The following is an 18,392-nucleotide window of genomic DNA, read 5'->3' as shown; positions in this document are numbered from 1 at the left end:
AAAAGCAATCACATTTTCTACAGATCGACATTTGCTCCAGTTCAGCAGTTAAACGTGGGTTTTCCTGGGTAAACGCTGGGACAGGAAAACCTCAACAGCACTCAGACACAAAGCTTTAAAGCCCAGATCTGTGCCTGGAAAGCATGGTGCAAAGGGAAGTCAGAATGGACCCCTGGTCTTGGACTGGCTCAGCTGCCTTCAGTCGGGCTGTTGTACCTGCTGTGTTGCAGTGTGCTTCTGATTTATCGCTGCCAGGTAACGGAGGATCAGTTTGGTGGCTTCCGTTTTGCCCGAACCACTTTCGCCACTATAAGCAATCAGGTGAACAAGACAGCCCTAGTTATTTATTATCATCTCTTCCTCGCGATGCTAAAACATACATGCTTGTAGGTTATGTATCAGTCTTGCAAACACTTGCAGAACTGGAGGAGGTTATGGGCTAGCTCGCCTTAACAGAACGCACCAGCCTTGCCAACAGGAAGATGGAAGGTGTTGCACTCAGAAGTGGCACAGAAAGCTCACCTGATAATAATACACTGGTTGATTTTGGCATCTCTCAGTTTGCTGTAGGCGATATTGGTGATTGCGAAAAGGTGCCTGCAAAAAGGAAGAGAGGATTTAAAAATCTGGCTTAAATTGCAATGCAGATATCAGTGATGTGCTTCCATCAAGCTAACATTCCAGTTCACCTGCATTGACAGTAGGAACCATAGTGTTCTGGGACTGGCTGCCTGGAGGGAAGCAGTTCTAGAGGACACTGGCAACACACTGAAATGCAGGAAGTACCTTTATTGTACTGACCTTTCCCCTCCAAGTCCTCAACAGCTGGGAAGATCCTTGAGAGCCACTTCATGTCAAATTAGACCAACCTTCACCAACCCGATGTTGTCCTATCAGCCCCAGCTAGCACTGTCATGGTAACCAGGGCTAATAGAGGTTATAGTCCAAAACATCTAGAGAACATCAGGTTGGCGAAGGCTGGATTGGACAAGATGGAGTGATGGTCTGACTCAGGATAAGACTGCTTTATGTGTAACTTAGCCACTGCTCTGGCTCCTGAGATTTCAGCAGACATACACACATACTTTCCAGAATACCTCTGTAGCCATGCTTTTTAAAAAAGCATGCACTTATTTGGAAGTGAACAATACACAGCGCGTTGCCTCCAGATCCAATCTGTAAGCAGCAGAGACTTACGGTGGGTTCTCCCCCAAGGCTTTCCCTTCATATTGCAGCACGTGGTCTGTCCCGTAGATGTTGTACATTTTGTAAGGATTCACAGACACTAAGATGCTACCTATATAGGTCTGGAAGAGAAAGAGAGAAATTCAGCGGAAGGGATAAGCTCTGAATGCATGCATGACACTACGACCTGCTTCACACATAATGCTAAGCCATGGTTTATTCCATTCTTGCCTATTAAACCATGGTTTAGTTTTACATGTGAACCTTTAACTATGATTTGCTTACTGCAAAAAAACCACATGATCTGAAGCCATGGTTTGCTGTTGGTTTATGAACCTTGATTTGTTTTAAGTCTAGCTTGAAATCCCAGAACCTTTCCTTAACAAAGATTTGTTTGGTTAAGACAGTCACAAAGCCACAAAAGCATGAGACAAGAGATGCTGTAAAATGAAACAAACCATGGAGAAACAAGTCATGGATTTTTTGATCATCTGTGGGACAACTCCTGGTTTGTTAACCATCCGTAATGGTTTAGCATTATGTGCAAACCAGGCTTCTCTCTGTGTGTGTATTGAACACCAAGCACAGTCAAGTGAAGTAGAACCTTACCAAGCAGCACAGTTACTCATTAATAAACAACCCAACCTACTTGGTTGGGTGGTTACTCAAAAGTAATTGGGTGCTTTGTGTCTCAAAACCACAAATAAGCAAGAACAGAACCTACTGGATGTAACCTTAGCATTACCTGGAGCTCCTTCAGAACCTTTTCCTTCATCTTCCTATATTTTGCTTTCATTTATGCATTTGTTAATTTAAAAATCCAATATTTTTACTTTATTTTAATAATTGCATCTTTATTTCATCCTTCCCCGCCCCTACGAGCTGGATGGTGTGCACCCGCCTTCTGGTGCCCTTCATATGTTTTGGATAACAGCTCCCATCAGACCCAGCCAGCACACAGCCATATGTTGCTGGAACTGATGGGAGCTTAGTTGGTTGGGGGATGGCTTGTATACAGAATTCACTTCCCGCCTCCCAACCCCAGTTCCCACTTTTATTGCTACAACAATCCCAAGATCTCCCAGAGTGCTTTGTGGCTTAGTGAGGATTTGAACACTGCATGGGCCAACACTGCATCCACAGCACCATGCTGGGTTCTTTCCCAGTACTTCATTAAGCTTTGGAAATAAGCAAAAGCGAAAGGACAACAACCAACTTACATAAATTAGTCCCCGGTCAAACCTCAACCTGATGTTGTTAAGAACCGCATTCTCCTGGAGGTCTCTGCAATGTACAGAAAGAAAGGACTTCTTTCAAAGACTATTTGTTATGTATTAGATATGTTATCATTAGGTTGTTGTACGCCAAAGAAAATGCAGTGCACATGGGGAGTCGGGGAAGAGATAATCCAGGCTTCTTCAACCTCGGCCCTCCAGATGTTTTTGGCCTACAACTCCCATGATCCCTAGCTAGCAGGACCAGTGATCAGGGATGATGGGAACTGTAGTCTCAAAACATCTGGAGGGCCGAGGTTGAGGAAGCCTGAGTCACAATCAATTACATATTATTTGCAGACAGAAAGCAACAAGAGCAAACACCAACCATATTCACTGAATTAATTTCCATTGCGGACATGGGGCAAACAAGCAAGCACTGGCAATTTCTACTCCCATTTTCGCTCTATTTCCCCAACATCCTTAGTCCAGAGGAGCAGAGAGTTTTGGACATTCACATTCATCGTTTTGGACATTCACAATATTTGTCTGGGATTCCCAGCATTTGCACCTGGAAAGCCCCCAGATTCCAAGCGTTCCTTAAATTAAATTATCCGACAGCAGTCAACTTACTCCAGCTGGGTCATGTCTTCCACAGCATTATCCCCGTGCTGCAGTGGGTGGGCTGGACATTGCAAGCTGTGGGTGGTGTGCATCTATATTTGCAGAGAGGAAAAGGCAATAAAATCAGCACATGCTCAGATCCCCCCCCCTGCACTTGACCCTCAAGGAAAATGCAGATTATCTTTTGTATGCAAATACATACAATCAATGCATTTATTATTCAGGGTATTATTTATTGCTATTAACGCCCGTTCTCAAAGCGGCTTTCAGCAATAAAATACAGCGGTACCATGGTTTGAGAACAGCTTAGTTTATGAACAACTTGGATTAAGAACTCTGCAGACCCGGAAGTAGGTGTTTTGGTTTGTGAACTTTGCCTTGGAAGCAGAACATGTTCCGCTTCCTGTTGAGTGTGTTCCATTTGTAAATTGAGTCCCCCGCTGCTATGGGAAAGCACACCTTGGTTTAAGAACGCTTTGGTTTAAGAACAGACTTCTGGAACAGATTAAGTTCATAAACCAAGGCACCCCTGTATGGCAAACAATATCAATGCATTGGAACTTATCAATTAAAAAAGAGAGCAGTTATACAACTGGTGGGAATAGACAGACTACAAAACTATTCCTGAATAAGGCACCTGGGGTGGTTGTGACAGTGGCTGGTTCAAGACGCAGGGTACTATATACAAAGTGATTTATAGCATGTTGTCATGGGCTGGTTGGATACAGAGGAGCGGTGGGAGGAACCAGCTGGGGAACCCCCGAGGGGAAAAAGGCTCAGAGCCAGGGGATTGAGGTGAGACGACAACAAGTGGTCAGAGGGAGAAGACTGGGAAGAGGATGTGCTGGAAGCTGAAGAGGTAACAGGGTTTAATGAGTAGGGAGAGGCTGTGGTAGAAAGGAGTCCAGAGTCAGAAGCAGGAGCAGAGGCTGGAGAGGAGAGGGGCCAGGAGGCAGAGATGAGCCAGGCTGGTGAAGAATCCAGGGAATCTTCCCCTCCTGCTGCGACAAACTCACTTGTCTCCCAGAACATGAAAAGGAATGAAGAGGGTGGAGCAAAGAAAGGGAAGATGAAGGCGTCTCAGATAGCTTGGGAAGGACCTGGAGAAGAAACAGACTTAGAAAGCTGTGGACCTTCAGTCCTCACAACTGCCTCACTGGGACAAGGTCAACCGGGAAGAGTTGGGGTGCTTACTTGGCCTGAGCTGTTGTTTGTTTGTTTGTTTGTTTGTATAAAGAGTTAACTTCACTGACATCTTGTGAGATATTGCTGACCTGACCCTGACACCCGTTCTGACATATAGAGTGATTGAGAGGATATATAAGCTGCCTGGGGAAGGAACTGTGGGGCAGGAGCTGCCCCATCCTCATGGCCTGAACGTTGTCAGAGTGGTTTAACAGCCAGCCTCTCTTCACAGGGAACTCTGGGAATTGTAGCTCTGGCACAGGAATAGGGGCCTCCTAACACCCCTCAGGACACTTCACAAACTACACCTCCCAGAATTCTCTGGGGGAAGCCATGAGCGGTATTATAGTGCATTAAATGTATGGCGTGAATGTGGCCCAAGAGCAGGAGCAAGGGAGCAAATATGCCTGCTGTCACCGATAGTTGCATTGAAGGGCCTTGCTAAACTCCTGAGGAACCCCCAGGTGCCCTCTAACCCCCCACTCCTAACCCTTTAGCCACCTTGACTGTAAGTAAAACAACAAAGGGTTAAAAGGTATGTAGAGTATGGGGCTACCAAGTCCTAATTCTTACTCACGTCATCATGCTGTCTCAGCTGAATCATTTCAGACTGTGGGGAGGCACTGACATGATTGAATTGCATGCACTAGCCCCCCCCAAACCCCCCTCCCCATAGAAAACTAGCATGTCAGACCTAGACCCCTCCTTGACATTCTAGATTTCTATGCATAGGTTATATATAGATAGATATATTACAAAAGAACACATGGTTATGTGAGGCCCCCCCACCTGCACCAGTGCAGCCTAGACACAAGTTGGCTCTATCCCTGATGCTTTTGAAAGGCCAAACAATTTTTTAAAAAGTAAATTTTTATCCTATCCCTTGTCCAAGTAGCTCAAGGGAGCATAGATGGTTTCCCTCCTGCTTCATTTTAACACCTAGTAAGCTTCATGGAAAAGTGGGGATTTGAACCCTGATCTCTCAAGTTCTGAACCAACGCTCTAACCTTCACACCATGCTGGCTCTCTATAAACATTCCCACTGCTTCTAGGAAAGGTATGGATAATCCCCAAGAAAGTGGTGGAGGAGGAGGAGGTGTTGCTTAGCAACCATGCAGACTGGCCTGATCTTTACTGAGGTAACACGTGCCCTGATTGGCTGAGTGCTTCTGAGGGAGTTTTCCTCCGTATGTTTGGTTGTATGTCTCCCTCCATGCACAAGGCCCGAACTAAGAAAGACAAAACCTCTCTATTCCTTTCTCCTCAAATCATACACTGTTGTTGTTCAGTTTCGCTCAGTAAAGTGTTATCGAGACTTTTCTCCCTGGGCTCTGTCTGTGTTATTTAACTGACTTTGCTTACAGGCAGCATCTCGTTTTCAAGCCTGCCGTGGTGCCCTGTTTGTTGGTATTGAGTCTGTAAAGGCAGCGGCAGAAGATTGGTAAGCAAATACTTATCAAAAGATAAGCTCCTCAAAGCTGGGCTTTGAATGATGATCCGCTTCAGGCAGCTCTGCTCAAGGCAGCAGGAGTCAGCTTCGCTCTAATTAATACTCTCCTCCTGTTCCATGCCAGCTCCATGTCGGAGATCAGGTCCCTAAATTTACATACAGCTCTTTTGCTCCGACAGGCAGCTTGTGCCTCTAACAGGGGCTACTAACCCTGATGGCTGTGGTCTGCCTCCACTGTCAGAGGCAGCAAATGTTTCTGAATACCAGTTGCTGGAAAAAGCAGGAGGGGTGACTGCCGTTGTGTTCAGGCGCTGCTTGTGAACTTCCCATAGGGGGTTCAATTTGGCCACTGTGAGAAGAGGAGTCTGGACTAGATGGGCCCCTGGCCTCATCCTGCAGGCTCATATAACTGCAAACTTAACTGAATTACTTCCCATCCCTGAGTGAGACCTTGCGAGTGAAACTGATCCAGAATTCCAAGAGAACCTGGACAGAAAAGTCCGGTTCAGGATAACCTTTCCACTTCCACCCACCCCTAGTTCCCAGACAAGGGCCATCCCAAGGAGAAGGGCAAAATGTGCCCCACACAAACAGATTTCATGGACAGTTGAATCTTACTTCATTACACGGGCAACAGGATCCTGAGGGCACTCGGCTAGTTATGGGGGCACAGGACAGGTATTGTGCCAAATCAAACTCTTGCCTCCCAGAAGAGGCCAGGGAAGAAACAGCTAGGGAAGCTGTCCTCCCCTGCACATCCGCTGCCTGAGACAGTTACCACACTCTGCCTAACGATAGGGCCGGCCCTGTTCTGCTCCACTCCCCTTCCCCATCACAAAATAGTACAGGATTCTCCTTCAATTACCTTGCACCGCCACCTCTTGCTCATCCCACCAAATTCTGTGTGGTGCATCGTTGACCCACGTGTCAGGTACCAAGCCAAGCCACTGCCTCCCTGGAAAGATGTCGATGGGTTCAAGCTCCCCGAGGCCCAATCGTTGGCTGCCTGGTGCCGGGGGCTGTTCTGGTTTTGCATGCGGGATTTCCTCCTGAAGGAAGAGCCGATTCGCTGGATCTGGGGCATGACGACTGCGTACCTCCCAAAGCTGTCCTCCGCGTCATTTTCATGCAGCTCGGCGGGTGAATAGGCAGCTTCCCAGCTTCCCAGGTGGTTATTCCGAACGGGTGAGGAACGGGGAAGGGGAGGGCTCCCCCTTCCCATGTTGTAGGCGGGCCCCTTAAACGAAGCTGCCCTTTGGGACAAGGGGCTGAGGTTGGGCCCTCCCAAGTGGCCAGGATTGCCCCCAGAAATGGCGTAGGACCAATTACTATCCCAGGCCTTGCGGGCCAGTTTCGGAGTCGGTGACCGGGAGTGGCCGGCCAACCCTGCTTGCTTCGATGATGGCGGTGGCGGAGGCGGTGGAGGAGCATCCTCATAAAATAGACGCCTGGAAAAGGGGGGCAACTGTCCAGGGATGTGATCAGCCCGTGCCTGGGACGCATTCCTATCTTTTGTGCTGCTTTTTGTCAGGGAAGGGGGACGCCTGATGGACGAAACAGCCTGGGCCATCCCAGCTAATGGCTGTCCGACGCGCTGTAGGTAGGCCTGCCGGGTGCTGGGAACAGGACTCGAGGGCACAGACAGATTTGAAAGGCTCCTCAGGCTTCCGCTGGCTCTTGTCTTGGGTGAGGGATTCCAGGCTGCTGGCCTTCCATTTCCAGAAACACGGTCCCACCTCTGCTGCTGCTGCTGTTGCTGCTGTAGCCACTGACCCTCTCCTGGTCCATTGGCACCATCAAAAGCCTCAGTGAGAGGAGACGAGTTTCTTGGAGACTCCCTGATGGTGACCCTCCGGCTCCCTTGCTGTGTAAACATGTGAGGGGAGCTCCTGGCAGACAAATTGGGGGACTGGGAGCCGAACTGCCTCATGAACTGGTTTCTCATTAACGGTTTCACGGCTTTGGTCGGGGGCTCTTGCTGCCTGCTCCAAGCTTGCGGGAGCATACCTTGAGCATCCACAGGCGGGGGGCTCGTTCTCCTTGGCGGCTGGAAAGGGTTTTGGATGGGAGGCGAGCCAAAATTCCTGAGAGATGGTTGAGGTGAGGGAGGGGCTTTCAATCTGTCGGTGGTGGGATTATGGAAGCCCGCTGAGGCAAATCTTCCAGGGGTCCTATTCGACATAGCATCCTGGAACTTGGAAGTAATGGATTTGACGGAGCCATGAAATGAAGGATGGCTCAAAGGGGCCTCGGTCCTGTGACTACTGACTCCTCCTAAACTAGAGGAGGATGGAGTGCGTTGGCTCATAAAAGGATTACGTGCTGTTGGTCTAGGGGATGAAGGTGAGCGGAAGGTGGCATTTTCTGATGGGTTCCCTGTGGTGGCCGGCCTATGTCCCCATGATGGAGTAGCATTTTCTGGTGGTGAAATGACTCTCTTCAAAGGAGGAGGTGAGTTCCTCCGCTGGAGGGAAGGACTTCCATGCATGATTGTTGACCATGAAGAAGAGGAGGACCTTGAGGGCTGGTGGCCACCAGACAACTGCTGATAAGGGTTACTTATCTCAGGAACGTGGAAGCCGGTCTGAGGCCTATTTAAGCCATATGACCTTGGACTTTGTTTTAGAGAAGAGGGAGAGTTGGCTGTTTGGCTGAATTCCCTCTGAGGTGAGCTGGGGCCTTCTTGGTGTGTCTTTGTGTAGGAAGATGACCGGGCAAATGGAAGTGTGTTGTGCAGCTCTTCCTGAAGAGCATCTCGTAGTCTCGCTGCAGGGTGAGAAGGAGCGAGGCCACTGCCGTGCCTCCCTGGAGCCCCAAACCGCCTCATGGATTGAGGAGAAGATGCTAAACTGACCATTTGAGAGAGCCTTGCCCCCAACTGAGGAGAAGGTGGCCCCATACGCCTACTCTCTCCTAATGGTGAAGACAGAGTTCTCCTAGTTAGAGATGGCGTAGTAGGCCTGCTTGGTCCATCATTCCCGCGGTGTTTGAGTATGGGCTTTGGTTGTGAGAGAGATCTTTGTAGGAACTGCCCCAGAGGGCTTCCAAATTCCCTGGGAGAGAAGCTAGGATTATTCGCAGCTGGGATCAAATGCCTTCTGGGCGAGTCTGGGGAGAGAGGCCTTTGAAGCTTCCGAACGAAACAGCCAGGGAGCAGCTTTGAGAAAGTCCTCGGTGACCTGGGAGGCTCTAGATTCTGGTCATCAAACTGGGCAAAAGGAGATGTCAAGGGCTCTGATTCTTCTTCCTCTTCCTCCTCCTCTAGATCAAAACTGGCAAGCGGAATGTGTGGCGAAGGAGGGAGGGAGACATCAAGCTTGTCTGTGCCGAAGAGTTTCACCTGAGGCCTTGGGAAAAGCCGGAAGCCTCTTTTCACAGACAGCTTGGAAGGCAAATTTTCTCCCATCCCTTGCTGATCAAAAAAGGAAGAATTGGAGAGCGCAGTGGGGTAGCGGCCCTGTTCTTCCACAGCTCCTTCCGTTTCGTCTGTCTCCACGATGTCATCCAGTGGATAGGCGTACGGATTGTACGAAGACTGTGTCTGAGGGGACCATTCGTGCTCGCTGTAGCTGACTTCGTGCTGAGAGTAGGTGCCATCATCAGGATACCCCAGTTCATCTTCCCCTGCAAAATGGGGCCCATGTGTCCCTTCACCCTCTTCATAACCACTCCCAAAGTCATCATAAGATTCGTACGGAGAATAGCTGGCAGAGAGTTCATAATCTGGATTATCATGATTAGGATAGTCACACTGGTCTTGCTCATAGAACTCCACCGGCTCCTCAAATGGTCCAGATTCTTCATCCGCTGGACACCTGTCATCATGCTCACCATCACACGCCTCTGGGTCATAATAATCTTCCTCTTGGCAGTCATCGTAGAAATTCAGTGGGGTGGCAGAATCCACATCTTCCCAGTAGCCGAACTCTTCCTGGGCTTGGCCATAGAGGGTGCTCTTGGCTCCTGGGGTCTTCCTCATGTTAGCTTTGTGCTTCAGAACCTCATCCCCCGATGGGAAGGGCAGCTTCTTGGCTCCAATCTTGGTCAGCCAGGATTCATTGGTGACCTTTCCATCGCAGGTGCACCGGCCATGTTTGGCCAAGAATCTCCTGGTCAGCCAGCTGGTTGCAGCTGCAACGTTGCTGACGATCTCGGCCCGGGGCTTGAAGTTGCCCACCTTCCTCTTCCGGCACAGGCCGCCAAATAACCCTTTACCTACAGCTTTCCCACCGCCGAAGCGTATCAGCATGAAGGTCGACTTCTTCCCCTCAGCCTTGGGCGGTGCCTCTTTCTTCCTCTCCTTCTTCTTCTTCTTCCCAAGGGACTTAAAGCGCATCATGAGGTTGGAGGTGGACTTGAGGATGCCCTTGTTCTTCTTGGACTTCTTTGTGGTGCTGTGCTTCTTCAGCCCCCAGAAGAAGCGGGAGGCGTTCTTGAACTGGCCTTTCTTGCGGCTCTTCTTTGGGCCCAGCCCTCCGAAGCCCATCAAGAACTTGGATGTGCTCTTCAAGCTCCGCCTCCTAGGGGGCGGGTCCTCCTTCTTGGCTATCGTCATGGCCTTGGTGGCCCCTTTCAGCTGGGCTTTGGCTTGCTCCTTCTTGGCCCCTTTCTTCTTCTTGGCATCGTCAGTCGCCAGGCCGATGACCAGCTTGGAGGCACCTTTCAGCGGCTTTCCTTTCTTCTTCCCAGAGGCATCTTCCTCTTCCTCCACCACCACGGCCTCCTCTTCCGCTGCCCCTTTCTTGCCTTTGGCTGCCCCTTTCTTACCAAATTTGGCCAACCCCCCTTTCTTGTCTTTCCCTTTTTTAGCCTTCGGGTCTTCTTCAATCTCCTCTTCCTCTACCACTTCCGCCACCTCTGCTACCTCCGCTACCTCCGCCACCTCGCTGCCCACCTCACTCCCCTCGGCATTTTGGTCAGCCTCCGACACCTCCTCGGAGTCGCTGACGGCCTCCTTCTTCCCCTTCTTGGCATCTTTCCCTTTCTTAACCATTTTCTTGGTGTCGAAAGAGGCTCATCCTCTTCTTTCTCTCGGCCACTTTGCCACAGGGTTTGCCCTTGGGCAGAGGTAGACAGGAATGCCCATGGAGACAGAAGCAAGGAAGAAATTATCAGGGCAACACACGCATGGTGCTTCTTCAGATCTGGAACCCGGCCTCAAGACCTTTGCAGCAAAAGTGAGAACATTTCCCCCCGTATTAAAATTGCCCTCTTCAGAACTACAGGGGGAGAGGCGGAGAGAGAAAGAGAGAACAGCCTTCTCTTAATTTACCTTCTGACCGGATTGGGCAACTCCCTGCAGGTATCACTGCGTTTTTTTCCTATGCTTCGGATGCTGTGACGTTGACCTCTTTAATTCCCCCCAAGAAAGTTAAGAACTAACGCAGGATCTGGCTACGGCAGAGGTTGCTTCCAAGGCTTATCTTGCAGAAGTCTTTCTCCTTATCGTTCTGCAGGGGAAATTGTCCTCAGAGCCCCTCTCCAGGCTTCCACAACAACCTGCCGGTCAGGAGATTTTTCAATTTGCTGTTTTCTACAGGGTGCCGGGAGTTAAAAAGTCAAGGTATAGTCACTGACTGAGAGGCTGGAATGTAACTGTATCTTCCTGGGCTCACATACATATGAATAATGTAACTGGGCAGCTCCATCTCCCCACGGAGACATCCTTCCAAAGGAGAAATAAAGCTCTTTTTTTAAAAGCAGCCTTGCCCAACCTGGTGCCCTGCTGATATTGCTGGACCCACCTCCAATCAGCCCTGGGCAGCAAAGCCCAAGGTCAGGGATGATGAGCATTGGAGTCTAGGAATATCTAGAAGGCACCAGGTTGGGCAAGGACTGGGGAAGAGAATGGAAACCCAGAACCCCAACCCTATTCTTTTCATTTTTTTCAACCTCATCCAACTGCAGCCAACAGGTATGACACATCTATCATGTCCCCTCTTAGCCCAGATCCACACTATACATTTCAAGCACATGACTCACCCGAAAGGACCCAGGGGGCTGGGATTTATTCCTCAAAGGGCTACAACCCCCAGCACCCGTAACAAACCACAGTTCCCAGGGTACTTTGGGGAAAGTTTGAAATGTATGCTGAATGAGCTTGAAATGTATAGCATGGATCTGCCCTTCTTGCTCACCTTTTCTCTAAACGAAAAAGCCCCTTTTCTTGCAAGGGATGGAGCAACTACACAGGGAGAAAACATTGTGATGTTTGGGGCTTCTTGTTTATTGTCTCTGCTTAAATGCCTTTTCTCTAGAGGTATATAAAACTATGGGGGAAGTAGATGGAGCATGCCCTCCAACATTTCTCTAATGAACATAGGGACGTCCTAAGGAAAAGCGGGACATTCTGGGATCAAATCAGAAACCTGGAAGGTTTCCATAAATCTGGGACTGTCCCTGGAAAATAGGGGCACTGTCATTCACAGGCAGCATGGCCAATGAGTTGGGGTGTTGAGTGTTGGAGGCTAACAATATCTGGAGAGACACGGGTCCCTAACACTCATTTTAAGCTTTAGAGGTTAAAGCCCAGAACGCTGAATAATAGATTGCAGCATTAAGCATTTACACGGTCCACTGCGACAAGGTCAAAGTCTTTTGGAATAATATATATAATGAGTTAAAAAGAATGTTCAGGTACACCTTTCCAAAGAGACCTGAAGCATTTCTACTAGGAATGGTTGGAGAGGAAATACCAAAAATAGATCAGAAATTGTTTATGTACGCTACAACGGCGGCAAGAATTTTGCTAGCCCAAAAATGGAAACAGCAGGAACTTCCAACAATAGAAGAATGGCAGACAAAAGTTATGGAATATGGGGAAATGGCAAGGCTGACTGGACGTATCTGGAACCAGTGTGACCAAGCATTCCAGAAAGAATGGACTAAATTTATACTATAGTAAAGGTAAAGGGACCCCTGACCATTAGGTCCAGTCATGGCCGACTCTGGGATTGTGGCGCTCATTTCACTTTATTGGCCGAAGGAGCCGGCGTACTGCTTCCGGGTTATGTGGCCAGCATGACTAAGCCGCTTCTGGCAAACAAGAGCAGTGCACGGAAATGCCATTTACCTTCCCGCCAGAGCGTACCTATTAATCTACTTGCACTTCGTGCTTTTGAACTGCTAGGTTGGCAGGAGCTGGGACCGAGCAATGGGAGCTTATCCCATTGCGGGGATTCGAACCGCCGACTTTCTGATTGGCAAGCCCTAGGCTCTGTGGTTTAACCCACAGTGCCACCCACGTCCCTCAAAATTTATACTATATTTAGAGACTTATTGCACACATATAAAGACACTAGCAGGACTGAGATAAGACTCTCCTCATGAGAAGAATTAACATTCTCTCTAAGATAAAAGAGAGTGTTAAGACAAGTTAAGATAAATATAGGATGGAGATGTTACAAATGTGCAAAATAAAATGTAACAGAAACAAACCAGAAAAAGGACAGAGGGAAGTTGTATGCTTGGTACAGCAAATGAGATAATGGCTGTTATGTTATGGTACTATATAATTGTTAAAATTTGACAATCAATAAAAAACATGTGTTTTTTTTAAAAAAAGCATTCGCACAGTCCAGAACCAAAAACGAAGCCTTCTTTGCAGCAAGGGGAGAGGAATCTTTATTCAGATTCTGAAAAATGCAGCCTTATTGAGCCAAGGGCCTGCCCATTCTGTTCTTTAAAGCAAAACTCTCTAACACATACCTACAGAATGTGCATGTGTGTATGATACATGCAGTGTATTGGGAAAAAGTTCTCTGCTATTTGACACCTTATCTCCTCCTCAAACCACCCCAGGGCATCTTATAGCAGCAAGGAGTCCGGGAAAGACGCTGAGAAGGAGGTAGCAAAGCAGCAAGATAAAGTGAGGGATGTTGGGTACAATTACACACCACGGCCGGTGAAAGGAAGTGTTCCTGCCTTTTGTTACTGCGTAATTTGGGCTTTACCACCAGACCTCGGAGTGGATTTATAATGACCTTTAGAAAGGCAATGTCCAAACCACTCATTGGATTTCTCTTAGTGGCAGCACATATGGTTGTAAGCCACACCATGGAAGATCTTAGAAGGCACAAACTTGAATACTTGAATACAAGAGAGTCTAGCCTATTGCCCTTAAAGAAAAGCTGGCGCACAAATCGAGGCTGGCAAGAGGAACAAAGAGCAAAGAGACAATTGCTGGAGAATGGCAGAGCTTGTTTCATTCACAAATACTCCTGAAAGCCAAATGCAGTGGTACCTCGGGTTACATACGCTTCAGGTTACAGACTCCGCTAACCAAGAAATAGTACCTCGGGTTAAGAACTTTGCTTCAGGATGAGAACAGAAATCATGCTCTGGCAGCGCGGCAGCAGCAGGAGGCCTCATTAGCTATAGTGGTGCTTCAGGTTAAGAATAGTTTCAGGTTAAGAATGGACCTCAGGAACGAATTAAGTACTTAACCCGAGGTACCACTGTATCGGTTCCAACCATTTATATTGTTGTAGATCACATAAGAAGAACATTTTACAGATGGATACTCTTATAAGTTGTGGTGTAGGTCCTGGAAGACAGGCTTTCGTAACATACTTTGTGGGGGTCTCCAGGGAAAACTGGGTTGGGTTGGGTTGGGTTGGGTTGGGTTGGCTGGGCTGGGCTGGGCTGGGCTGGGCTGGGCTGGGTATGGGCTACCTTTACTTCCAGTAACGAGGGTGAGGAGCTCTCTCTATCAGCTCCATCAGGCCCCCTCTCTGCTCAGCTGTTACCTAAGGGCAGCCATTCCATCAAGACTGCCTCAACAGGACAGATGCATACATACATACATCATATCAATCAACTGTCCCGGATATTTTGTCACCCCTCTCTGTGGTGACACTCAGGGCAGCCCGCCCACACTGCACCCCCTTCCTCCGCCCCTGGATACACATATGCGATGATTCTGAAAACAATAAAATTAGGAGGAAAAAGAATGGCAGACTCGCACCACCCCTCTACCAGAAAGCCCACCTGCAACCTAAAATTTGAAAACAATATGTAATAAAGAATAAAAGTTTACACATCCGCTAAAACCAACCACCAAAAAAACCATGGGGTTTTAGAGCTACATAAATTATAATTTATAAATTATAAATTATAATTAACATACTAGAATATAACTACAATTACAGTAGTTTAAACTCTGTTGCAGCGTTTGAATAACTTTAGTAGTAGATTTAAGAAAGATCTGAAACCTTAAGATAAATCAATAATTAGTTAATTAGTCAATTTAAGACAAAAACGTGTATTGGTAACAAACAATAGATAATTGAAATAAGGAATGGATGGGAGGTCGGGTCTATAGTCCAAGGACCGCTTTTTGTTTTATTGATTTGTAATTAATAAAGTCCATATTATGGTTTGGTTTGTATTTCTTGTCTTGTTTTTCTTTTCTTTTTTGGTGTATCAAAAGAATGATGGGGGGGGGAAGAATACACACAGTACAGCAGGGGTGGGTGAATGTGGCCCTCCAGGCATCTCTATCTGGCCCTTGCGACTCTCACCAGGGAACACAGCCCTCTTTAGCGTTTCCTCACACCCTCCTCTACTGGTTTTGTCTGACTGGAGTGTGCCCTTGCCCTGTGATAATACCTCTCGCTTGCCTGGGCCGAAGACGGAGAGAGATCCATGGGTGCAGAAACAGAAACCTCTGGATTCTGCAAGGCTCAAATGTCATCTACTGTGCAAAGGTAAAGTTGCCTCACCTCTGGCCCTTAAGGCAATCAGCATGCAGCCCTCGGAAATTTACTTGCGGAGGAAATCAGCCCCTTGTTTTGCACTGCTTCTATGCAACATTTTATAGGGCCGTAAGCGCAGTGGGAGAGCATCTGCCTTGCATAGAGAAGGTCCCAGCTTCAGTCCCCAGCATCTTCAGGTAGGGATGGGAACGTCCCTTACCTCAAAAACTTGGGATAGCCACTGCCAGTCTGTTTGCAGAGAATAGTGGGCTAGGTAGGCAAACTCTCTGACTCAGTGATAAGGCGAGTTACTATGTTCCCACAGCTACACCAGGTGTTTCTGTTTACAATCGGCAGTTCCAATTTCTGTGTCTGGAAAATCACCACACCCATTTTTGTCTTTTGGGGGACACCTGTGTTAAAACCAAACTACCCGTGATGTTAAATGTGTCTTTGCATTTAGTGTGCATGTTTTTTTAAAAAATGCAAAAAGCAGTCAGTGGGCGGGGGGCAGGGGCCCTACAATTATCAGGACTGCAACTGACAGGTAGGGGGTTTAACCCTTTCCACCTTTGCTTAGTGGGTAGGGGGATTTTCCCCTACCTAATGCAAAGAGTTTCCCAGTAGTGATGTATGGAAGTGAGAGCTGGACCATAAAAAAAGGCTGATCATAGAAGAATTAATGCTTTTGAATTGTGGTGCTGGAGGAGACTCTTGAGAGTCCCATGGGCTGCAAAAAGATCAAACCTATCCATCCTGAAGGAAATCAGCCCTGAGTGCTCACTGGAAAGACAGATCCTGAAGCTAAGGCTCCTATTCTTTCGCCACCTCATGAGAAGAGAAGACTCCCTGGAAAAGACCCTGATGCTGGGAAAGATGGAGGGCACAAGGAGAAGGGGACGACAGAGGATGAGATGGTTGGACAGTGTTCTCGAAGCGGACAGCATGAGTTTGACCAAACTGCGGGAGGCAGTGGAAGACAGGAGTGTCTGGCGTGCTCTGGTCCATGGGGTCACGAAGAGTCGGACACGACTAAACAACTAAACAACAACAAATGCAAAGAGTGGCTTCAAAGGAGCAAGTTTCATCAGCACTGTGGCAGAGGAGAAAAGGGTTAAACTCCCCTCTCTGCCTCCTGCAATCCCAGTGATTATCAGCCTTCCTCGAAAGAACTCCTATACACATTTTTAAATTTAAAATTAAAAGGTGTTCTCTAATTACAAAGACTTGTTTAACATCTCCTTCAGTTTGGCCCTGAGTGGCTGAAGTAAGGAGTGACATCTAGTGTCTGTGAAATGCGTTTCCTAAGAACGCATAGATGTACTCTGCTACCCAGATGTATTTTTTTCATCTTGTCCATTTTTTACCTCTAGGAGGGTGAAGAATGGGTGAAGAAGCAGCACACTTTTAAATAATGAAACACAACATTTCATAAAACACAGGCTATCCCAAAACGAGGCAGCTGAGATCAATTGCTCAACTGGTAGAACACGAGACTCTTGATCTCAGGGCTGAGTTCAAGCCCCACATTGGACAAAAAGATTCCTGCCTTACAGTGGGTTGGGCTAGATGACCCTCGTGATCCCTTCCAACTCTACGATTCTATGGTTCTGTGATTTTATGATTCCATAGTGTGGAGAGGATCACGGCTGAAAAACAGCTGTTTTTCAAATTTCCCGATCAAGCAACTCAGTCTCTGCACAGTGCTAGCTAATAAATCCAGCTTCGCAGATGAGATTATACACTATTTTATTATTTTTGCAATTGTCTTTCCCCTCTTCCAGTTTTAACTTACTTGGTTAACAATAATAATAATAATATTTGTATGCCGCCCATGTAACTGGGTTGCCCCAGCCACTCTGGGCGGCTTAGTTTCATCTCATTCTTATGTTTATTTGCTGGTTTTCAACTGAATTTGTATGGTGCATGAATTTATTTTGATTCACACTTTTTGTACCTAGTGCCCTGGAATCTTCTGATGAAGGGTGGTTAAGAAACATTTTAAATACAGAAAGAAACAGGAGCATAGAAGGTTACCAGACGTCCCCGTTTCCCAAGGACAGTCCCCAGATTTACAAATCAGTCCCTGACAAAATCAATCTATTTAGTAGGAAATTGAAAAGTGTCCCTGGATTCATTGAAAGAAATCTGGTAACCTTAGCATAGGAGCCAATAAAATATTTGAGGGGGCCATCCCCCATTGATAGGCATTGTCATTCAAATGGGTGGGTGGGGGCGCGCCGCATCATGTGACCCATTATGCAGGGTGGGGCTTACCTGGGCCCCCCAATATTTTATTCTTGTTGGCACCCCTAATATAGTAGCAATAAACAGAGTGGTGAAGAGGTGCCAACAGAGGCATTTTCAGACTCAAAGAACAGTCCAGGAGCCAGGAGCGAATCCTGCCTGAAATCCTGGAACGCTGCTGCAGGCAATAATTGTCAACAAAACTCAACTAGATGGATTTGCGGTCTGACTCGGTAGAACGCAGCATCCTGTGCTCATCCATCTATCGCTATATACTTTTTGGTTATACAGTGGTACCTCGGGTTACATACGCTTCAGGTTACAGACTCCACTAACCCAGAAATATTACCTCGGGTTAAGAACTTTGCTTCAGGATGAGAACAGAAATCGTGCGGCAGCAGCGGGAGGCCCCATTAGCTAAAGTGGTGCTTCAGGTTAAGAACAGTTTCAGGTTAAGAACAGACCTCCGGAACGAATTAAGTGCTTAACCTGAGGTACTACTGTAATATATTGAGCGGTATTCAACTGAGGTTTCCTCAGAGTAAACCTACTGAAATCAATGGGCCTATCATGTTCATTAATTTCAGTGGGTCTTGGTCCAAGTAAAAGTTACTTGCCTACCACTCACTGAAAAGTGTTACACACAGACAGTGCTTCTTTTCTGGGGGTACGCATACCCCAAAACATTTTGCGAATCTTTGTACTATTGTCCATTTGCTGTATTTGTTTTCCCCGATTTGAACTATAAAATGGTGGTTTTATTGAGTCAAAATGAGAGTACCCCTAAACATT

The 18,392-nt window shown here is 47.5% G+C and overlaps 1 protein-coding gene across 1 annotated transcript in view; it reads right to left on the bottom strand.

The window, feature by feature from the left end:
- MYO15A (myosin XVA) overlaps positions 1-10,423 on the bottom strand; it is a gene marked incomplete at its 5' end in the record, with an annotated part of 105,975 nt that extends 95,552 nt beyond the window's left edge. Inside the window, 6 exons of the mRNA XM_083476186.1 lie at positions 217-307; positions 523-597; positions 1,198-1,307; positions 2,406-2,469; positions 3,033-3,115; positions 6,524-10,423. Coding sequence (XP_083332312.1) covers positions 217-307; positions 523-597; positions 1,198-1,307; positions 2,406-2,469; positions 3,033-3,115; positions 6,524-10,423 — 4,323 coding nt within the window. The remainder of the gene's footprint in view (positions 1-216; positions 308-522; positions 598-1,197; positions 1,308-2,405; positions 2,470-3,032; positions 3,116-6,523) is intronic.
- Between the last annotated feature and the right edge of the window lie 7,969 nt (positions 10,424-18,392).

The sequence above is a fragment of the Podarcis liolepis genome (assembly GCF_965112155.1).
Source record: "Podarcis liolepis genome assembly, chromosome: 14".
Classification (NCBI taxonomy): Eukaryota; Metazoa; Chordata; class Lepidosauria; order Squamata; family Lacertidae; genus Podarcis; species Podarcis liolepis.
The sequence above is the reverse complement of the archived record's forward strand: the minus strand, read 5'-3'. Positions and strand labels throughout refer to the sequence as shown.